At 42.4% G+C, this 18,863-nt stretch overlaps 1 protein-coding gene across 5 annotated transcripts in view; it reads left to right on the top strand.

Annotated features, from left to right (window-relative positions):
- LOC145351149 (homeobox-containing protein 1-like) overlaps window positions 1-17,928 on the top strand; it is a 45,167-nt gene extending 27,239 nt beyond the window's left edge. For 2 of the 5 annotated variants that reach the window (XM_080200817.1, XM_080200818.1), the window contains exons 3-9: window positions 154-239; window positions 2,808-2,918; window positions 3,680-3,833; window positions 7,019-7,101; window positions 7,966-8,061; window positions 9,339-9,433; window positions 11,979-17,928. In XM_080200817.1, coding sequence (XP_080056943.1) covers window positions 154-239; window positions 2,808-2,918; window positions 3,680-3,833; window positions 7,019-7,101; window positions 7,966-8,061; window positions 9,339-9,433; window positions 11,979-12,119 — 766 coding nt within the window. In that variant the 3' untranslated portion in view covers window positions 12,120-17,928. The remainder of the gene's footprint in view (window positions 1-153; window positions 240-2,807; window positions 2,919-3,679; window positions 3,834-7,018; window positions 7,102-7,965; window positions 8,062-9,338; window positions 9,434-11,978) is intronic. The other 3 variants (XM_080200819.1, XM_080200821.1, XM_080200820.1) reach the window with 3 other exon arrangements.
- The last annotated feature ends 935 nt before the right edge of the window (window positions 17,929-18,863 follow it).

An 18,863-nucleotide genomic window follows, 5' to 3' on the forward strand; every position in this document is an offset into this window, starting at 1 on the left:
AACTCTGTGTTTTAATGGGTTGATCAACAAAACCACACCTTGCTCGGAAAGAGAAATGGAAAGGTATTGAAACTCCAAAACATAAAAGCGTTTGCTAGAAGGCTTTAATGCTGTTTCTTTTCCCCCCCACCCCTTCTTATTTACATTCTGCAGGAGGGACAGCACTGCTGTTAAAGAAGACATTAAGAGCTTTCTTTCTAATCGGATGATTTCCCAGACTATCGTGGGCCAGGTCACAGGTGAGGAGGCAGCGAGCCAACCTGTGCTCAAGATCAATTTACTTTTGAAAAGAAGGAAGTGCCCAAAACATGTTATAGAATCATAGAGCTAACTTTACACATTAGATGGACATTGTAAACATGTTGGATCTTTGAAAGTTTATGTAAGATTTTCCAATGATCGTGGGCCTGCTAGATAGATTATAATCCCACCAAGCTTTTACAAATAATTCTTAACTCTCCTGCTTTGTCCATTGAGTGTGGAGAGCGGGAAGAAGTGATAAAGAGTGAAGTACAGTAAAAACACCACTGCGTTGGAGAAAGCCCATTATCATAGAATCATTTAGTGCAGAAGGAGGTCGTTCAGCCCATCGAGTCTGCACCAAACACAATCCCACTTAGGTCCTATCCCCATAACCTCATGCATTTACCCTAACTAGTCCCCCCTGACACCAAGCAGCAACTTAGCATGGTCAATCCACCTAACACACACATCTTTCAGATTGTGGGAGAGCTTGCAAACTCCACTTAGACAGTGAGCCAAGCTGGGAATTGAACCTGGGTCACTGGTACTGTGAGATAGCAGTGATAACCTGTGTGCCACCATGCCACCCTTATGTAAGAGATGTATTGCCAATACATTTGCAAGTTTGTTAACATTGCAGCTACATAAATTATACTGTCCAAAGATGTGTGGATTAGGTTGATTGGCCATGCTAAGTTGACACTAATGTCGGTGGGGATTGGCAGGGTGAATGTGTGGGATTACAGGGACAGGGCCTGGGTGGGATTGTGGTCGGTGCAGACTCAATGGGCCGAATGGCTTCCTTCTGCACTGCAGGGAATTCTGTTCTATGATTTGAGGGCTTCATTTGAATTTAAGTGAAAAATTTAAAACTCCCTTCATGTTTGCCTATTGGATATTGGCCTGAAGCGCAGTCCTGATAGAATAGAACAAACAGACTTGCATTTATATATCTAGAAGTTCTTCCACAGCTGATAACTGAACAATATAAGATGGAACAGAGAATGCTGGAAATACTCAGCAGGCATCCAAAACACTGCTATAACCTGCTGAATAATTCCCAGCATTCTGTTTTTACTTCAGATTTCCAGCATCTGCAGTATTCTGCTTTTCAAATAGAATTTAGTTTGACGTGCAGTCAAACACCAGTTAAAATATATTAACTGATCTTTTATTTCATAGCTGTAAGTAGGATGTTGCTGGTGTCAAAATGACTGTTACATTTTCCTACGTAACATTAGTCACTGTGCTGCAAAAATAATTAATTGTATAAGAAGCTATGTGATTAATCACCTCATAAATTTAACTTATCTCTTAATTTGCGATCCAACAAACCCTTGATCCTAACTAACTAAATGCTGCCATGTCAGATAACTGGAATGTGACAAGTAACATTTGTGCCACACAAGTGCCAGGCAACGACCATCTCCAACAAGACAAGATCTAATCATTGTCCTGTCACATTCAATAGCTTTACCAGTACTAAATCCCACACTATCTATCTCGGAGTTGCAAGTGGTTAGAAACTGAACAGGTCTCGCCGTATAAATACTGTGGTTATCAGAGCAGGCCAAAGGCTAGGAATGCTGCAGCAGGTAACTCACTTCCTGACTCCCCAAAGCCTGTCCACCATCTACAAGGTGCAAGTCAGGAGTGTGTTGGAATACGCTCTCTCCCCTTACCTGGATGAGTACAGCTGCAATAACACTCAAGGATGTTTGTTCCTTCACAGTCGCAGGATCAATATCCTGGAATTCCTTCCCTAGTGGCGCTGTGATTGTATCTACAGCAAATGGACTGCAGCGGTTCAGGAAGGCAGCTCACCACCACCTTCTCAAGGGCAACTAAGGATTGGCAATAAATGCTGGCCTAGCCAGTAATGCCCACATCCTGTAAATTCATTTATTTTGAAGTTCCAGAATTCATTTATTCAAGAAGCATGTCATCCTTCAATAGTTAGAATGCTGCAAGTCCCATGCCCAAACCCCCACCCCTCACCTGAGGGAAGGTGGAATGATCTTTGTCTCTTGCTCCTTGTCTCTACCCACTAACACATGATGGCACGGTGGTTAGCACTGCTGCGCCACAGTGCCAGAGACCTGAGTTCGGTTCCCAACTTAGGTCACTGTCTGTGCAGAGTCTGCATGTTCTCCCCATGTCTGCATGGGTTTTCTCCAGTTTCCTCCCACAGTCTGAAAAACGTGCAGGATAGGTGGATTGGCCATGCTAAATTCTCCCTCAGTGTACCTGAACAGGTGCCGGAGTGTGGCAACTCAGGGATTTTTACAGTAGCTTCACTGCAGTGTTAATATAAGCCTATGTGTGACATCAATAAACTTTAAAACTTTAACTTTGGCTGAAAGTTGGGACAGGGCAGGAGCGTGCTTGGCTACAGAACTTTGACAGCTTGCAGACAGTTATTGTGTGGGCTCACACAATGGTGAGAATCAACAGCAATGGTTACTCAAATGATGTATCAGGAGGTGAATTAACCAAAAATAAAACCCCACAATGGTCCAAGTGTGTGCAACATTAACCAGGGGACACCTTCTCTGTGGTTCCAGGAATGAGTCGCAGTTTCATTTCCCAGTGGCTTTTGCAGCAGGGATTAGACATGAGTGAACCCAAGAAGCGGACTTTATACAGATGGTACCTTCTGGAGAAGATGAATCCAGGTATTGGAGAACTCCTTTGCTTGTTAAACACCCCACACGAATTGCCAAGAGCACAGACTTTCAGACTAGCTTGAGTGGGGCTGTCAGATGAGACCTATCCTGGCGTAGACTTACCTGAAGTAAACACTTAAATGCAGAGTGAGTCAGCTGCTGACAAGGATGGGAAAAGTCAGGATTTCACCCATGGTTGCATTTCCTTTCCCATGGGAAACATTGTCCCAGGTTCCTGCAGATGATAGCCAGTGTCCACGGGCAACTCAGCCCAGAAGGGAAACTCCAGATTTGAATGAACCCCAATGTCTTTGTATTTGACACCAGTTTTCTTTTCAAGACTAAGGTGAGTGGGTCAGGGTATAGAGTGCAGATCTCCAGCAGGAGTGAAAAGAACCAGAAAGAATGGGCATGATGTAGCAAAAAGTGGTAATCATGTGATTGCAACTTGGGTTTGGCAATAGCTGGAAAAGATGGTGTGGAGAAGTAGTGCTCCAGTAAAGAGGACCTAGGTGTCATTGAATTGGAGATTGTTATTGAGATTAAGTTGCCTTTGTCCTACAACTACAAGATTACCATAGTTTTGAATGTTGCTTTGGCTGATTCTGGAGGCTGCATATCATGGGGATAGGACAGGGACCAAAACTGAGAGATCCAAAAAAAAGGTGAAGGCTTTGGAACATGCAGCTGACCATAGGGTAGGAGACTTGTTCCTCCAGTCCTGGAGCTGATATTTTGATTTAAGTGTCTTTCCTTTCCTTGTTTTGGAGGAGCTACCTTAAACATGAGGCCAGCCTCGTCCACCACTGAAGAACCGGAGTGGAAGCAAACGACGCCACCCATTGGTGCCACATCGGGCAATTTCCGTCTCCGAAGAGGCAGCCGGTTCACCTGGCGGAAGGAGTGCCTGACTGTCATGGAAAGGTACCTTCTGCCTGAGATCTACGTTCCATTGCAGATTCTGAATTGTATTGACGTATGTCACATGCTGATTGTGCATCGCGGTAGTGTGTGTTTGATTTTAAACGCCTGGACAGTTGCTGCAGCCTGAAGCCTGGTCAGCAGAATTGCAGAGAGCACTTGTCCATCAGTAGCTATACAAATACAGTGCTCTACACTGGATTAGGATATGGGTTTATGCCCTGTAAGATGGTTAGTTGCTGAATGAAGTTCATGTATTTATATAGAAAATAGCAATAGGATTAGGCCATTTGATCCTTCGAGCCTGCCATTGTTCAGCATGGCCATGGTTGATCCTCTATCTCAACCCCATACTCCAGCACTCTCCCCATACTCCTTGGTATATTTAGGGTCTAGAAATCTGTTTCCTTCTTGAATACCTTGAGTTACTTGGTCTGCACAGCCTTCTGTGTTGGAGAATTCATCCGGTTCACTACCCTGTCAGTGAAGAAATTTTTCTTCTATTTCAGTCCCAAATGTGTCCCATTCCCATATCCTGGGACTGTGATCATCAGAAAAGACATCATCCCTGCATCCAGTATGTCCAGCTTTGTCAGAATTTTGTACGTTTCAATTAGATCCCCTCTCATTCTTAACTCCAGTGATTATAGGCCTAGTCGACTCCATCTCTCCTCATACAGCAATCCTGCCATCCTAGGAATCAGTCTGGTGAACTTTGGCTGCACTGCATCTATGACAAGTGTGTCCTTTCTTAGGTAAGGAGACCAATACTGCACACAATACTCCAGGTGTGGTCTCACCAAGGCCCTGTACGTTTACAGTAAGACATTCTTGCTACTGTGATCAAGTCCTCTTACAATGAATGAAGTCCAACATGCTGCTTGCTGGACCTGTATGCTAGCTTTCAGTGTCTGGTGTACTAGGACACACGGGTCTCTTTGTATGTCAACGTTTCCCAGTCACTCACCAGTTAAGTAATACTCTGCCATTCTGTTTCTCCGTCTGAAGTGGATAACTTCACATTTATCCTCTTTATACTGCATCTCAAACTATCAACAACCAGTTGTGTGATGGTGTTCACTTGTAAATTCAAACAATGTCTTTTTGGTTTGTATAAAACCCACAATTCCTAACATAAGACATTACAGGATCATAGAATCCCAAATTGCAGGGGGCCACTTGGCCATCATATCTGCACTGTCTTTCCGAAAGAGCATCTTACCCAGGCCCACATCCTTTGTCATATCCCCTTAACCCTGTGCATTTGCTATGCCTAATCCACCAAATGTACACAACTTGGATACTAAGGGGTAATATGGTATGGCCAATTCACTTAACAAGGCACTGCATGGTAGGTTGTTGAATAAGGTTAAATCTTACAGGATCCAGAGTGAGGTATCTAAATGGATACAAAATTAGCTTCTTGACAGAAGTCAGAGGGTGGTTGTAGGGAGTTGTTTTTCAAACTGGAGGCCTGTGACCAGCGGTGTGCCTCAGGGATCAGTGCTGGGTCCACTGTTATTTGTCATTTATATTAATGATTTGGATGAGAATATAGGAGGCATGGTTAGTAAGTTTGCAGATGACACTAAGATTGGTGGCACAGTGGACAGTGAAGAAAGTTATCTCCAATTGCAACGGGATCTTGATCAATTGGGCCAGTGGGCTGACGAATGGCAAATGGAATTTAATTTAGATAAATGTGAGGTGATGTATTTTGGTAGATTTAAACAAGGCAGGACCTACTCAGTTAATGGTAGGATGTTGGGGAGAGTTACAGAACAAAGAGATCTAGGGGTACATGTTCATAGCTCCTTGAAAGTGGAGTCAACAGATGGACAGAGTGGTGAAGAAGGCATTTGACATGCTTGGTTTCGTTGGTCAGAACATTGAATACAGGAGTTGGAATGACTTGTACAACTTCGACAAGACATTGATAAGGCCACACTTGGAACACTGTGTGCAATTCTGGTCGCCCAATTATAGAAAGGATATTATTAAACTAGAAAGAGTGCAGAAAAGATTTACCAGGATGCTACCAGGACTTGATGAATTGAGTTATAAGGAGAGGCTGGATAGACTGGGACGTTTTTCTCTGGAGCGTAGGAGGCTGAGGATTGATCTTATAGAAGTCTATAAAATAATGAGGGGTATAGGTCAGCGAGATAGTCAATATCTTTCCTCAAAGGCAGGAGAGTCTAAAACTAGAGGGTGTAGGTTTAAGGGGAGAGATACAGAAGTATCCAAAGGGGCAATTTTTTCACACAAAGGGTGGTGAGTGTCTGCAACAAGTTGCCAGAGGTAGTGGAGGTGAGTACAATTTTGTCTTTTAAAAAGCATTTAGATAGTTACATGGGTACGATGGGTATAGAGGGATATGGGCGAAATGCGGGCAATTGGGATTAACTTAGGGGCTTTAAGAAAAAGGGCGGCATGGACAAGTTGGGCCGAAGGGCCTGTTTCCATGCTGTAAACCTCTGTGACTCTAACCTGCACATCTTTGGACTGTGGGAGGAAACCCAAGCAGACACAGGGAGAATGTGCAAGCTCCACACAGTGACCCGAGAGCGGAATGGAATCTGCATCCTTGGCACAAAGAGGCAGCAATACTTTTTATTTATTCATTCGTGGGACATGGGCATCGCTAGCTGGCTAGCATTTATTACCCTTCCCAATTACCCTTCTTCAGAGGGCAGTTGAGAGTCAACCACGTTGCTGTGGCTCCGGAGTCGCATGTAGGCCAGACCAGGTAAGGACGGCAGATTTCCTTCCCTAAAGGACATTAGTGAAACAAATGGGTTTTTCGACAGTGGTTTCATGGTCATCAGTAGATTCTTAATTCCGGATAATTTTTTTTATTGAATTTTGAAATTCCACCATCTGCCATGTTGGGTTTCGAACCTGGGTCCCCAGAACATTAGCTGAGTTCCTGCATTAATAGTCTAGCAGTAATACCACTAGGCCATCACTTCCCCTGTGCTGCAGAATTGCAATAATTGCACAGTAACCCACAACTGAGCATTAACTTGTTTGGATGTTGCTTAAAGTACCATCTCTTCCCTGCTGTGCCTGATCTGCACATTGATAACAGCCGTGAGAACCTTTTCAAATAGACAGTGCTTTTCTTTCTGTTTCTAGCTGTAAGCTGTAATATTGTTGAAGCTGTGACCTGTTTTCCTCCTTTTTAGTTACTTCAATGACAACCAATACCCAGATGAAGCAAAGAGGGAGGAGATTTCAAATGCTTGCAATGCAGTCATACAGAAGCCAGGTAAGGAGTTCAAGGAGAGTTTGACAACAGTGTGGGCTGTGGTCAGTGTGTAGCCCTTTTGTCATTTTAAATCAGAACATTGTGGGTTCATATCCCTCTCCAAAAACTGAGAAACAAACAAATCTTGGTTGATGCATTGGTGCGTGGTAATGAGCGCTGCAGTGTCATTTTCCTGATGAGATCTTAAACTGAGGCCTTGTCAGCTCAGAAAAGATCCCAAGGCATTACTACAGAGAAGAGCAAGAAAGCACGTTTCCGATATTTATCCCTCAACCACAATTGGATTATCTGGGGTTATCACATTAATATAGTTCCCATAAACGGTAAACAGCTGCTTTGTGTTGTATATTAATGCTTGAAAAAACACTTTGGGATGTCCAGGGCTTGAGAAATGTTCTCTATAAATGGAAATAAAAGCAGAAAATGCTGGAAAATGCACAGGACACCTAGGACAAGGGCAGATTTGCATAGACACCTGTTGGCTCTTGCTGGAGGCATTTGGTGCATTTTGTATTTCAGCTGCCAAGGTCCTAAACTCTTCAAGTCCCCTCTGAAACACTCTGCTTCTTTAAGAAGCTCATTAAAACCAATCTGTTTGATCAAGTTTTTGGTCATCTGTCCTCATGTGGTTCAGTATTTAATTTAGCTTTGCAATCCTCCTGCAAAGTGCTTTGGGATGTTTGATTATGTTAAGGGCGCTACGTAAATACAGATTGTTTTTGTGATGCAGCTCTTGCAGCAGTACCACTGGACGGGTGCCATTCAGCTCTGCTGCGGATTGCTGGCTCCTTCCCTCTCCTTTCCCCACATTTAGAAAGCGTTTCCTGGAGATCTGACTGACACGTTTTGTTGTTGTTGTTGTAGGCAGGAAACTGACCGAGTCTGAGCGAGTCACCCCGCTGAAAGTGTACAACTGGTTTGCCAATCGCAGGAAGGAGATCAAGAGGAGAGCGAACATTGGTAATGTTATTGGGAATGGTCGGGTTTAGTAAAAGCGCTTCTCGGAAAGAAAGCTCCCAATCTTCAGTCAACCCTGCAAGGAGGTTATAACATCATCGCTCTTTTGGCTTAGTGATACCAGAAAGTAACAGGCCATTCAGCCCATCTAATGTTGGCTTGGTTTACACACTCCACATGAGCCTTCTTCCATTCCATCTGCTTTATTTCAGCCTTGCTGCATTTCTTTCTCTCCCGTGTACTTGTCTAATTTTGTTTTGAAAGTATTTAAGCTATTTGCCTCAACCATTTCCTGTGGTAGAGGCTTCCAAATTCTAACTAGTTTAAGCAAAGACATTTCTCCTCATTTCCTGGTTGGATTTAATAATCGCTATCCTGTACTTATGGTCCCTGTTTTTGGATCCTGTAAACATTTCACTCCATATTACTGTGTACAACCCATTCATGAGCTTAAAGACCTCCATCTGTTCTCCTGTTTTCTGAAGAGAAAAACTTGGATTGGCACAGTGGTTAGCACTGCTGCGCCTTAGCGCCAGGGACCCAAGTTCAATGTCAGCCTCGGGTCACTGTCTGAGTGGAATTTGCACATTCTCCCCGTGTCTGTGTGGGTTTCCTCCCACAGTCGAAAGATGTGTAGGTTAGGTTGATTGGCCATGCTAAATTGACCCTAGTGTCAGGGGAATTAGCAGGGTAAATATGTGAGATTATGTGAATAGGGCCTGGGTGAGATTGTGGTCAGTACAAACTCGATTGGCCAAATAACAGCCTCCTGTAACTGTAGGGATTCTATGATACGCATGTGCAGACTGCAGACACGCAGTATACACTAACATCAGAGATGGTGCTCACCTCTAACGTTCTAAGTGTGAAGTGCTTTTGTTTTTATGCTCCAATTTGCCGTTAGTGGCTGCTAGCTTTTACAGTGAGAAGTCTCACAACACCAGGTTAAAGTCCAACAGGTTTATTTAGTAGCACAAGCCACTAGCTTTCAGAGCGCTGATCCTTCATCAGGTAAGTGGGAATTCTGTTCACAAACAGGGCATATAAAGACACAAACTCAATTTGCAAAATAATTTGTAAATTATTACTGTGTTTACCCCAGTCCAACATCGGCATCTCCACATCAGTGCTAGCTTTTAGCCAGTTGACCTTCTCCATGGTCAGATTCAGTGGCTGACATTGGAACTAACTGTGGGATTTTTGGAGACGCTCCCTAAGCTGAACAGTTATTTTTGGAGCGGCAATATTATTTTCTTATGGCAAATTTTGCTTTTTCAAAGAAGCAGCAATCCTGGAAACTCACGGTATCGATGTACAGAGCCCGGGTGGACATTCCAATAGCGACGATATCGACGGCAGTGATTTTCTGGAGCAGGTAGAGGTTGTTCTTGATATTCCGAGAGATTGTGACCCATTTAGGTCTTTCAGAAATACTTGCATTTTTAAAATTGTTTTTTAAAAAAAATCTGTCCATCGCGTGATGGCCCTGATTTCACTTGAACTCCATGAACATTGACAATTCCCTGATATGACCCAAATCTTTCACGCCTGTGCTGTGAGCTGTTTTACCAAAAAGGCCCAATAACTGAGGCTGATCCTGCTCCTGTCTGGCATATATGTGCACAGCACATGGTGGTGTTGTATTTATAGCATGATGCAGCACAGAAAGAGGCCATTCAGCCCATTGTGGCTGTGCCAGCTCTTTGGTAGAGTTTATTTGTTTTTTTAATCCACTTGTGTTTTGAATGTTACAGTTGAACCTGTTTCCATCACCCTACCAGGCAATGCAATCTGTTAATCGGACTCAAACCGGTTGGTGAAGCTGAATCCAAGATGCAGAGTTTTTCTTTATTGAGAGTTTATTGTTTGGTTCAGTCTCGGAGTTCTCCTCCTGTTCGCCCAGTGTCCCAGCTATCCCTCATGTGCTTAAAGATAATTAATACTCATCACCTGTTTCTCTTAACCGTAACAATTTAACTGACAACATTAACACATTCCAGATCACAACAACTTGTTAAACGCCACTTCTGGTCCTTTTACCAATCACCTCGGAAGTCCCTGTCCTCTGCTGGCTGACCCTCCTGCCGGTGGAAACAGTTTCTTCCCATTCACTCAACTCCAGTCTCCATGTCACTGAAGGCCCTGGTATTGTTCTAGTAAACCCAGTGTGCCACCCAGCATTGGACGCACTGCTCTAGCTGAAGGCAAGCCAGTGTTGTGAGTTCAAATCCCACCACAATAGCATTTTAGTTGTAAAGGTAACACCAGAACATAATGATTGTGAAAGCTGCTGACAGTTGTAAAAACTCCAACTAGTTCACCATCAAGGGGAGGCGATGGCCTAGTGGTATTATCACTAGACTGTTAATCCGGAAAGGCAGCCAATGTTCTGGAGACCTGGGTTCGAATCCCACCGCAGCAGATGGTGGAATTTGAATTCAGTAAGAAATATAAAACCATTGTCGACTGTCGGAAAAACCCCTCTGTCCCTTAGAGAAGGAAATCTGCTGTCCTTACCTGGTCTTGCCTTTGTGACTCCAGAGCCACAGCAACGTGGTTGACTCTCAACTGCCTTTGGACAACTAGAAATGGGAAATAAATGCTGACTAGTCAGTGATGTCCATGTCCCACGAATGAATTTTTAGAAAAGTTCTTTCTAAGAGAGCACAAATTGACAGCCAGGAAAAAAAAAACTGGCCCATCAAACTTGCCCAACATCTCCTGATGGCTGGAACATCACACTGGACAATTTACCCCACATCATCGCTTGGGATAGTCAAAAGAATCACAGGTAAAATTCAAGGAAATAATTTTCTTAAAATTCTTCATGCATCCTGCACCAGTCCAGATAATATGGGCCAAGTAATAACTAGAGAAACAACACTTCATAGTCTTCACTGTATGAGCACAGCGCCCATGTGCTCAATTTTGGTCCGTGCTACACAATTGGATCTTAATGTGTTTGTGAAATGGTTTAGCAAGCTGTCCTATTGTCTAAGGCTCTCTATCCCAGGGTGACATGGTGGTTAGCACTGCTGCCTCACAGTGCCAGGGACCCAGGTTCAATTCCCAGCTTGGGTGATTGTCTGCATGTTCTTCCTGTGTCTGCGGGGGTTTTCTCCAGGCACTCCGGTTTCCTCCCACAGTCTGAAAGATGTGCTGGTTAGGTGCATTGGCCACGCTAAATTCTCCCTCAGTGTACCCAAACAGGTGTTGGCGTGTGGTGACTTGGGATTTTCACAGTAACTTCATTGCAGTGCTAATGTAAACCTTACTTGTGACACTAATAAATAATCTGTACTCATCAGTGAAACTAGGAATGGATACCAACTTGCCTGTTATCAGACTTGGCTAATTGCATCTCCAGTGTGATGCAGGGCTGGTTGAGGCCAATTGTATTGCCTCAGGATCAGTGATCTCTGGTGCTGGTATTTTTTCTCTAACTGTATTCGGCACTGAATTCTACACTTGTTTTATTGATTTCACACTTCAGAATAAGTGCTAGATCTCAACACCAACAAAAAAGAAAAATTACAGCAATGCAAATTGTCTATTGCGGTACTGAGCTATACAGATAAGAGTAGTCTTTGTTTGATCCCAGTTCAGTATGGGTTGGCAGCAGTTGAATCATTACCAATGGTCTCAACGTCCCTGAGCAGGGTTGGGGCTCACTGCTCCTGATCTCCGTCTAGTGACTCTTGCCCACATGTGGACATTGGGTGAAGAAGAGCAGGCAGAAACTGCTGACTCTTGTCTGAAGATTGATCATTTGGGTGAGGTGGCAAAGGGCTACTTGTGCTCAATAGTCCATATCCTAGCTAACACTGCCATCAGGAGAAAAGGGCAGAGACTTGTTTATGCTGGGTTCACAATTTTCCTCAATTTTATGAACCAATGTTTTTTTTCTCTCCTGAACACAGGATGACAACACAAGTCACAGTGATCCCCAGCAAGATCCTATCTCTCTTGCTGTTGAAATGGCTGCAGTCAATCACACCATCCTGGCATTAGCCAGACAAGGGGGTAACGAAATAAAGAGAGAGGTGATCGAAGATGACTGAAGCACTGTTGGGAAGGACTGAGATTTGGTACATCATTGGCCTACCCTATCTTTAATGTAATCTCAATATATCTGTGCGTGATCTTGTTTTGAACTAGTTAATAGGGTTCTCTTCATCCAGATTTCGGTAAGCTATCCTGTGAGATGATCCAGGCAATAAGTCGTGCCTCTCACCCCAAAGCCCTCCATTGTCCAGGTCAAAGGTGCACCTCTGCCCTTACTGTCTGACTGCAAACATTCCTGGGAACTCAGTATCCCAAGCATGAAATGCTCCTGAGCCTAGTATTCCAAACGAATGTACTAGCCAGTCTGTAACCTCGAACTTTGGGTATTGTAGCTTTTAAGGGTTTTTCTCCTGCCACTGCACTCCACAGTTATGGCTCAAAGCCCCCCCTGCACCTAGAACTCTGCAATGGACATCCTGGATTGACTGATTCCACCTACCCAGGCTTCAACCTCTAATATTACATATTCCTGATTGGAGGTACACATTCCTTGGCCAAACCTGCTTAGAATTGCTCCTTAGATGACCTTTAGTCTTTGTTATCCATGATGGATTTGGGAATTGAAAATGCTGATTGGTTCAGAATCACAGACAAAATATTTCTCCTGCTATTGGACTAGGACTAAATCATGCCACATTCCTCGGAGTTTCAGAGGAGGGAAAACTGTTTCTGTTATTACAACCAGTGACAATTTTTGGTACTAACTAGCCACCAAAAGTTGCAAGATATCACCAATACGTGTAGTCAGCGGAAAGAGGCCTGGGCAGTTAATTAGATAAGCCTCACATAAACGGGGAATTGACCACTGGAATCATACTTACATAATTGACTTGAGGGAAGATTCACGGTTGAATTTGGTATAACTGATTTTATTAGATTTGCAGTAAATGCAAGTTTGATTCCATAACCAGACTGGGAGAGATCATCCTTCTGTTTCCGAGAATTTACCCACTGCAACCGGTAGACCCCATTCACTTCCTTTTAGTTCCAAAAGAATGTTCCTAATTCACCGCTTGTGCTGTGGATGCTAGTATGCCCACTGCCACTGTGCTGTTGTCAAAAAAAAAAATATTCTGAAAGGATGTGGTGTCTTCTTTTCTGTACTTTATTAAAATAATGACCCAAGGCAGACTGAAAGCTATTTTTTTGTGTGCATGCTATTTCCCTTGTGCAATGCCCACATAAACGTGACACAGGGTATTCCACACGTATGAAATAGCAGCAGGGATTCTATCGGTGGAACAAGAAGTTAATGTTTCAGGTCAGTGACCTTTCATCAGAACAGGAAGAAAAGTCAAAGATTAACAGGTTTCAGAGCAGTGCAGGGGAAAGGGGAGAGGAGGGAAGAACACAATTGGTGCTTCCTTGTGTGCTTGTGGAAGCATTTCAACAAAAAGGAATTTGAACCTAGTAGCTTTAGGGACAAAAACAGAAAATGCTGGAGAAACTCAGCAGGTCTGACAGCATTTAGGGAGAGAGAGTAGAGCCAACGTTTCGAGTGTGGATGACCCTTCGTCAGAGCTGATTATCCAAACCTGAAATCAAAAGAGAAAATGCTGGAAAATCTTAGCAGATCTGGTAGCATGTGTAAGGAGAGAAAAGAGCTGATGTTTCGAGTACAGATGACCCTTTGTCAAAGCTAAGATTCCAGCATCCGCAGTAATTTGCTTTTATCCAAACTTGTAATGTTGGCTCAAATAAATTGGTTGGACTTAAACCGGGTGTTGTCAGACTTCTGTCTCCAAACATGCTGTCAGACCTGAGTTTCTCCAGCATTTTCTGTTTTTGTTTCAGATTCCAACATCTGCAGCATTTTGCCTTTATTTTCAGGATCAGTGAGGTGTACAGGATGTGAAATGGGAGATTTGGGTGGGGTGAAATCAGTCCCTCTGACTTAATAAAACTGTTTTACATTCCTGCATTCCCACAATCAGGTGGATGGGTTAGAAACTCAGCTGATCCTAACTCAGCTCATATCCCAGCCTGGATGCCTCTCCCCTTTATCGATTCCGCAGTAACTTTGACCATCCATTTTTGTGGGTATATTCCAGTAATTAACCACTCGCTACATAAAGCTTTTTTTTCCTTGTGTCAATTTTGGACTAGTGTCACTGAACAATGACTTTGGGGAAGAAAACTTGCCATTCTGACCTGTAACTGCAGTCCCATTAATAATGTGAATGACTCTTAAGTTACCCTCTGATTGGGTTGACTGTGCTAACACTGTCCATATCCTGTGAATATTACATTAAAAGGCTACTGTCTGCAACAGGCAGGCAAGCAACTAAAAGTCTAGAGTAAGCCACCTGCCCTGACAACTGAATTGTAACAACAGTTATGAGTAATTTGTATGTGAGAGCATTGACCATTCATTGAGAGCTAATCAGCTGCAGAGGGAGAATGAATGACAAGGAAATATGTAAACAGGATCTGGTATTTTCAATGATGTTGATGGAGCATCAGATTTCTGATCTAGGGCCAGGCTATCACCAACACCAATCCCTTGGTTCAGTAGGGTAAGCAGCTCAATTGCGTGCAACAGATTTTGCAAATTATGATGTTTAAGGCATGCAATGTGATCAATTCCAAGTACCAGAGTTTGCATGAGAAAAGGGAGGAGCCAATTAAACTGGCAACCTCTAAATGATAGTAAATCTCTTTTTGAACAACCAACCATTACCAATAGCTATTATGTAAGGAAGCGGCCACACTTGTTAGCAGCATCTCCCCCAGGGACAGCAGAAAGAAACTTGTCGAAAATGGCTGCCCTTGGTTTGTGAAAACTAGTTTCTCTGGCTGCTCTGTCAATACAGTAAGTCGTCTCACAACACCAGGTTAAAATCCAACCGGTTTATTTGATAGTGAACAGTTTATTTGATAGTAAACCCACTATCAAATAAACTGGTTGGACTTTAACCTGGTGTTGTGAGACTTCTTGCTTCCAACACTGGCATCTCCACATGATCTGTCAATGACAGTTATCAAACTAACCATTCACTTTCTGTACATTTTTTTAAGGTAATGCTGCCAAACTTAGAAACGAATGCACTGGAATAGAGACGCTGCTCACTATGGTTTGTCTTGTAAAATAAATTGATGTATTTTTCTGCTAAGCAGACAGGGAATATTCTGTAGATTAACTGAAGGGTTCAGGTTAGCATAATCCTTCTCTTGATGCAAGTTTTATTTGCTATTTTAGCAGCTGTGTTATCTATATTACAATTCCACCTTCTCCACTAACACAGCCTCAAATGTTTTCCACATATCATGATACTTACTAAAGGGATTGTCTTGTTACTCTTTCCATTTTGCACACGAGACAACGAGGGCCAGTGCCAGAGCTAAAAGACACACTACCTGAATGAATCACATTCTCAACTTTAGACAGACACTGGATTTTGACTGGGGTAGGTTTTCATAAATTGGATCAAAATTAGCATCCTTTCATAAAAAAGCAGTACAAGGAACTGTGAATGAATACAAGCAGCACTTGTATTCATAGTTTGAGAGTTGAAATGCCTGTATGGTTCAAGTTAGGACAAGGAACTCCTGCTGTTGTATTTTCAGAACCTGGTAGAAACCGACATCTCAGAAGGCAAGGGGTGGATTCAGTTTGAAAAAACTGCTGCAGGAATATATGGCAGGTGGCACAGTGGTTAACACTGCTGCCTCACAGTGCCAGGGACCTGGGTGACTGCGCAGAGTTTACACTTTCTCCCTGTCTCTGCACTCATTTGTTGCATGTGCTCCAGTTTGCTGTGACAATCTGAAAGATGTGTGCTGGTTAGGTGCATTGCTAAATTCTCTCTCTGTGCACCCAAACAGACACAGCATGTGGTAACTTGGGGATTTTCACAGTAACTTCATTGCAGTGTTAATGTAAGCCTACTTGTGACATTAATAAACAAACTTTCCCCTTTAACAATTGATGTCAATTCATCCCAATCTCTTTCTCCAAACTGGTCGCTTCCCCCAGTCTCTGACATTAAACAAATGAGGCAAATCTTAACCATGGAAATTTGCAGCATGGGAGATTGTATCTGTGCAAGCCCCTTTGCCCTTTAGCGTCTTCTCTGCTGTAACCATGCCTTTTAGCAAAACAAAAACTGTTTTAACAACTTCTCGCTTTTTTTTAAAAAAGTATAAAATTGATTACAAAGTGATAACAGACTGATTATACAAGGTTGTTATTTTTGGCCCTACTTCAACATCATGGTCATGGATTAATTTTAAAATAATAATCTCAAAGATCAAATTTCAGTACATCTTAGTGTGGTTCTTTTGAATGAGCATCTATGATTAGCTTAAGGGTTTAAAAAAGGGATAGCATGGACAAGTTGGGCCGAAGGGCCTGTTTCCACGCTATAAACCTCTGACTCAATTCTGGACAGTTCATTGCCTCCATTCAGAGGAGGAAACCTGCTCTTCAAAAGCAGGAGAGACATTGTTCCTCGTGCCCTCCTTACCCATCACTCCTGTCCCTCTAGTTACAGTGAGTGTAGCCAGAACCACTACAATGGTGGGCAAGCACCTGCAATAATTCTGAGGCAATGACGTTACTACAAGATGTTCCCAAGCTGAGTTTAAGGAAAGTGTTTGTACAAAAGAGCTGCCCAATCACAGGCCATTGTGGTTCCACATTTTGACTTGTTAATAATGGGCAGAAATGCCACATTCTATCCTTCCCAGTCAGTCAACCATACAGTTGTGCTCTGGAAATAGGAATCATTCTGCTTAAGCTCAGATCCACATGTTGCCAGTTTCACAATCTGAGCAACATCACGTGTGAATTATAAATTTTCACAAGTTCTTTACTAAAAAACATTTGTGTAGCATAGATAAAGGAATCTCCTGCTATCTAGAAAGCAGCAGCTGGGAGTAGCAATGACAGAGCAAATAAAACCACTGCAAATTCATAAATGGTTCAGAAAAATGACTATGCAGCTGTTCATTATGACTTTGTAAAACAAACCTTTTGTTCCAGTACAAAGAAAGGAAGGTTGGGTCCATACTTGAACATAGAAGAATAAGTGCTGATTTTATCACAAGATTGTGGGGCGATAGCAAGATTTTCCATGTGGGGATCTAGAACTAGGGGCCCAGTTCAAAAATAAGGGGTTTCTGATTTAATATGGAGAGGAGGCAGGCTGTTAGTGTTTGGAATTGTCACCAGCAGAGAGCATGAGAGGCAGGATCTTTGAATACATTCAAGGCTGAGTTAATCAGATTTTTGATTAACAAAGGAGTTAAGGTCATGTGGGGTGAGGGTAGGGGTGGGCAGGCAGGAATGTGGAGTTATGGCCAGATGACCTGCTCATATTCCATATCTTACGTACTCTGCATTTATTTGCCTTTGAAAGGCTTGCTTTGCAATTTGCTTTTTTTTAAAAAAAAACCAGGATAGAAAAAGAGATGCACAATACCAGTCATTAATAAAACCCCACATATTCCAGGTTTGTTTAGGGAAGGGGAGGTGGGGTAAATAATGCAGGAAATGTGGCAGGTCTGCATTGAAATAGCCAATTGATTTCCAAACTGGAAGGTGAACAGGATAATCTTTAAAAAAAAGCCTTAGATTTTTTTCCAAGTAAATATATACTGAGCAGAAGTTGTATTTTCATTCAAGTCCTTGTGTTTTTTTTCTATTCTGGATTAGTGCCTTTTTTGGACAGTAGACTGTTCTGCAAAAAAAGTCAAACATGTTATGATGCTGTTTGTACAGTTTTGTTTTAAGAAATTATTTTTTAAAATTTGTGTTAAATCTCTGTATTGTACTAAGTAGGAAAAAATAAACTATAATTTAAATCTGTATTCACTGCTTCTGTGACTTTTAAAATGGGGTTTCTTTGGGGGATGTCTCTCACGATGTGGTTTTGCTGCTAGTCTCTCTCACACATCAAGTGAAGGGAATCATAAAAGGCTGAAAGTGCAGTGATTGCCTCAGAACCAAGGAGCAGAAAAAATGCAATCTTATGTCCCTATAATTTTAGATCAGACAGTATGAGCAGAAAATGCAAACATCACGAATCCTACGGCTTGCTGCAACCAGTTGTTCTTGACTGCAGTGGCACCATGTGCGAACAGTAGAAATCTTTTCTTCTTGTCTAAGTCATCCATCAACAAACCAGCTGTATTTCAAACTCTTCTCTTTTGATTCCCGAACTTTATCTTCTAGATTATTCCTACTGATGACCACCCAGTGACTAACTCTTTTCTAATAAATTTCTCTTTTGATTAACCATTACATCCTCCTATTGATCTTTAAGCAAGTGCAAAAATCCTCATCCCTAAGTTATTGCTTGTTGTAAGTTCATGCATGGTAATCCACAATTCCCTCTTTGGGCAACAAAACTACCTTATTCTCACTGACTCCAATGCTCTGGTTTTTTGTTGTTCTGCTGGTTAGCATAGATCAGTTGAACCAGTCATTCATTTCAAATGAAAACACAAGATGCTGCAAGCATTCAGCAAAGAGTAACTATCTTAGGGTCATTCCGATGAAAAGTCATCGACCTTTCTATAAGTGCCGGCAGGTTTGCTGAGTGAGTCCAGCATTTTCTGTTTTATTAATCAGATTTACAGCATCTGAAGTGCTTTAAACCTATCTTGAAGCAGTGCTCTGGATTTTCCAATTCTACTGTTTAATACCTTAGAAATTTATAACATTCTTATGTAGAAGGCCCCACATTACTTCAGCATCCAATAATTAATCAGTACAGAAAACCAAGAAATACATTAGC

Source organism: Carcharhinus amblyrhynchos, chromosome 12 (assembly GCF_965287045.1).
Source record: "Carcharhinus amblyrhynchos chromosome 12, sCarAmb.v2.hapA, whole genome shotgun sequence".
Classification (NCBI taxonomy): domain Eukaryota; kingdom Metazoa; phylum Chordata; class Chondrichthyes; order Carcharhiniformes; family Carcharhinidae; genus Carcharhinus; species Carcharhinus amblyrhynchos.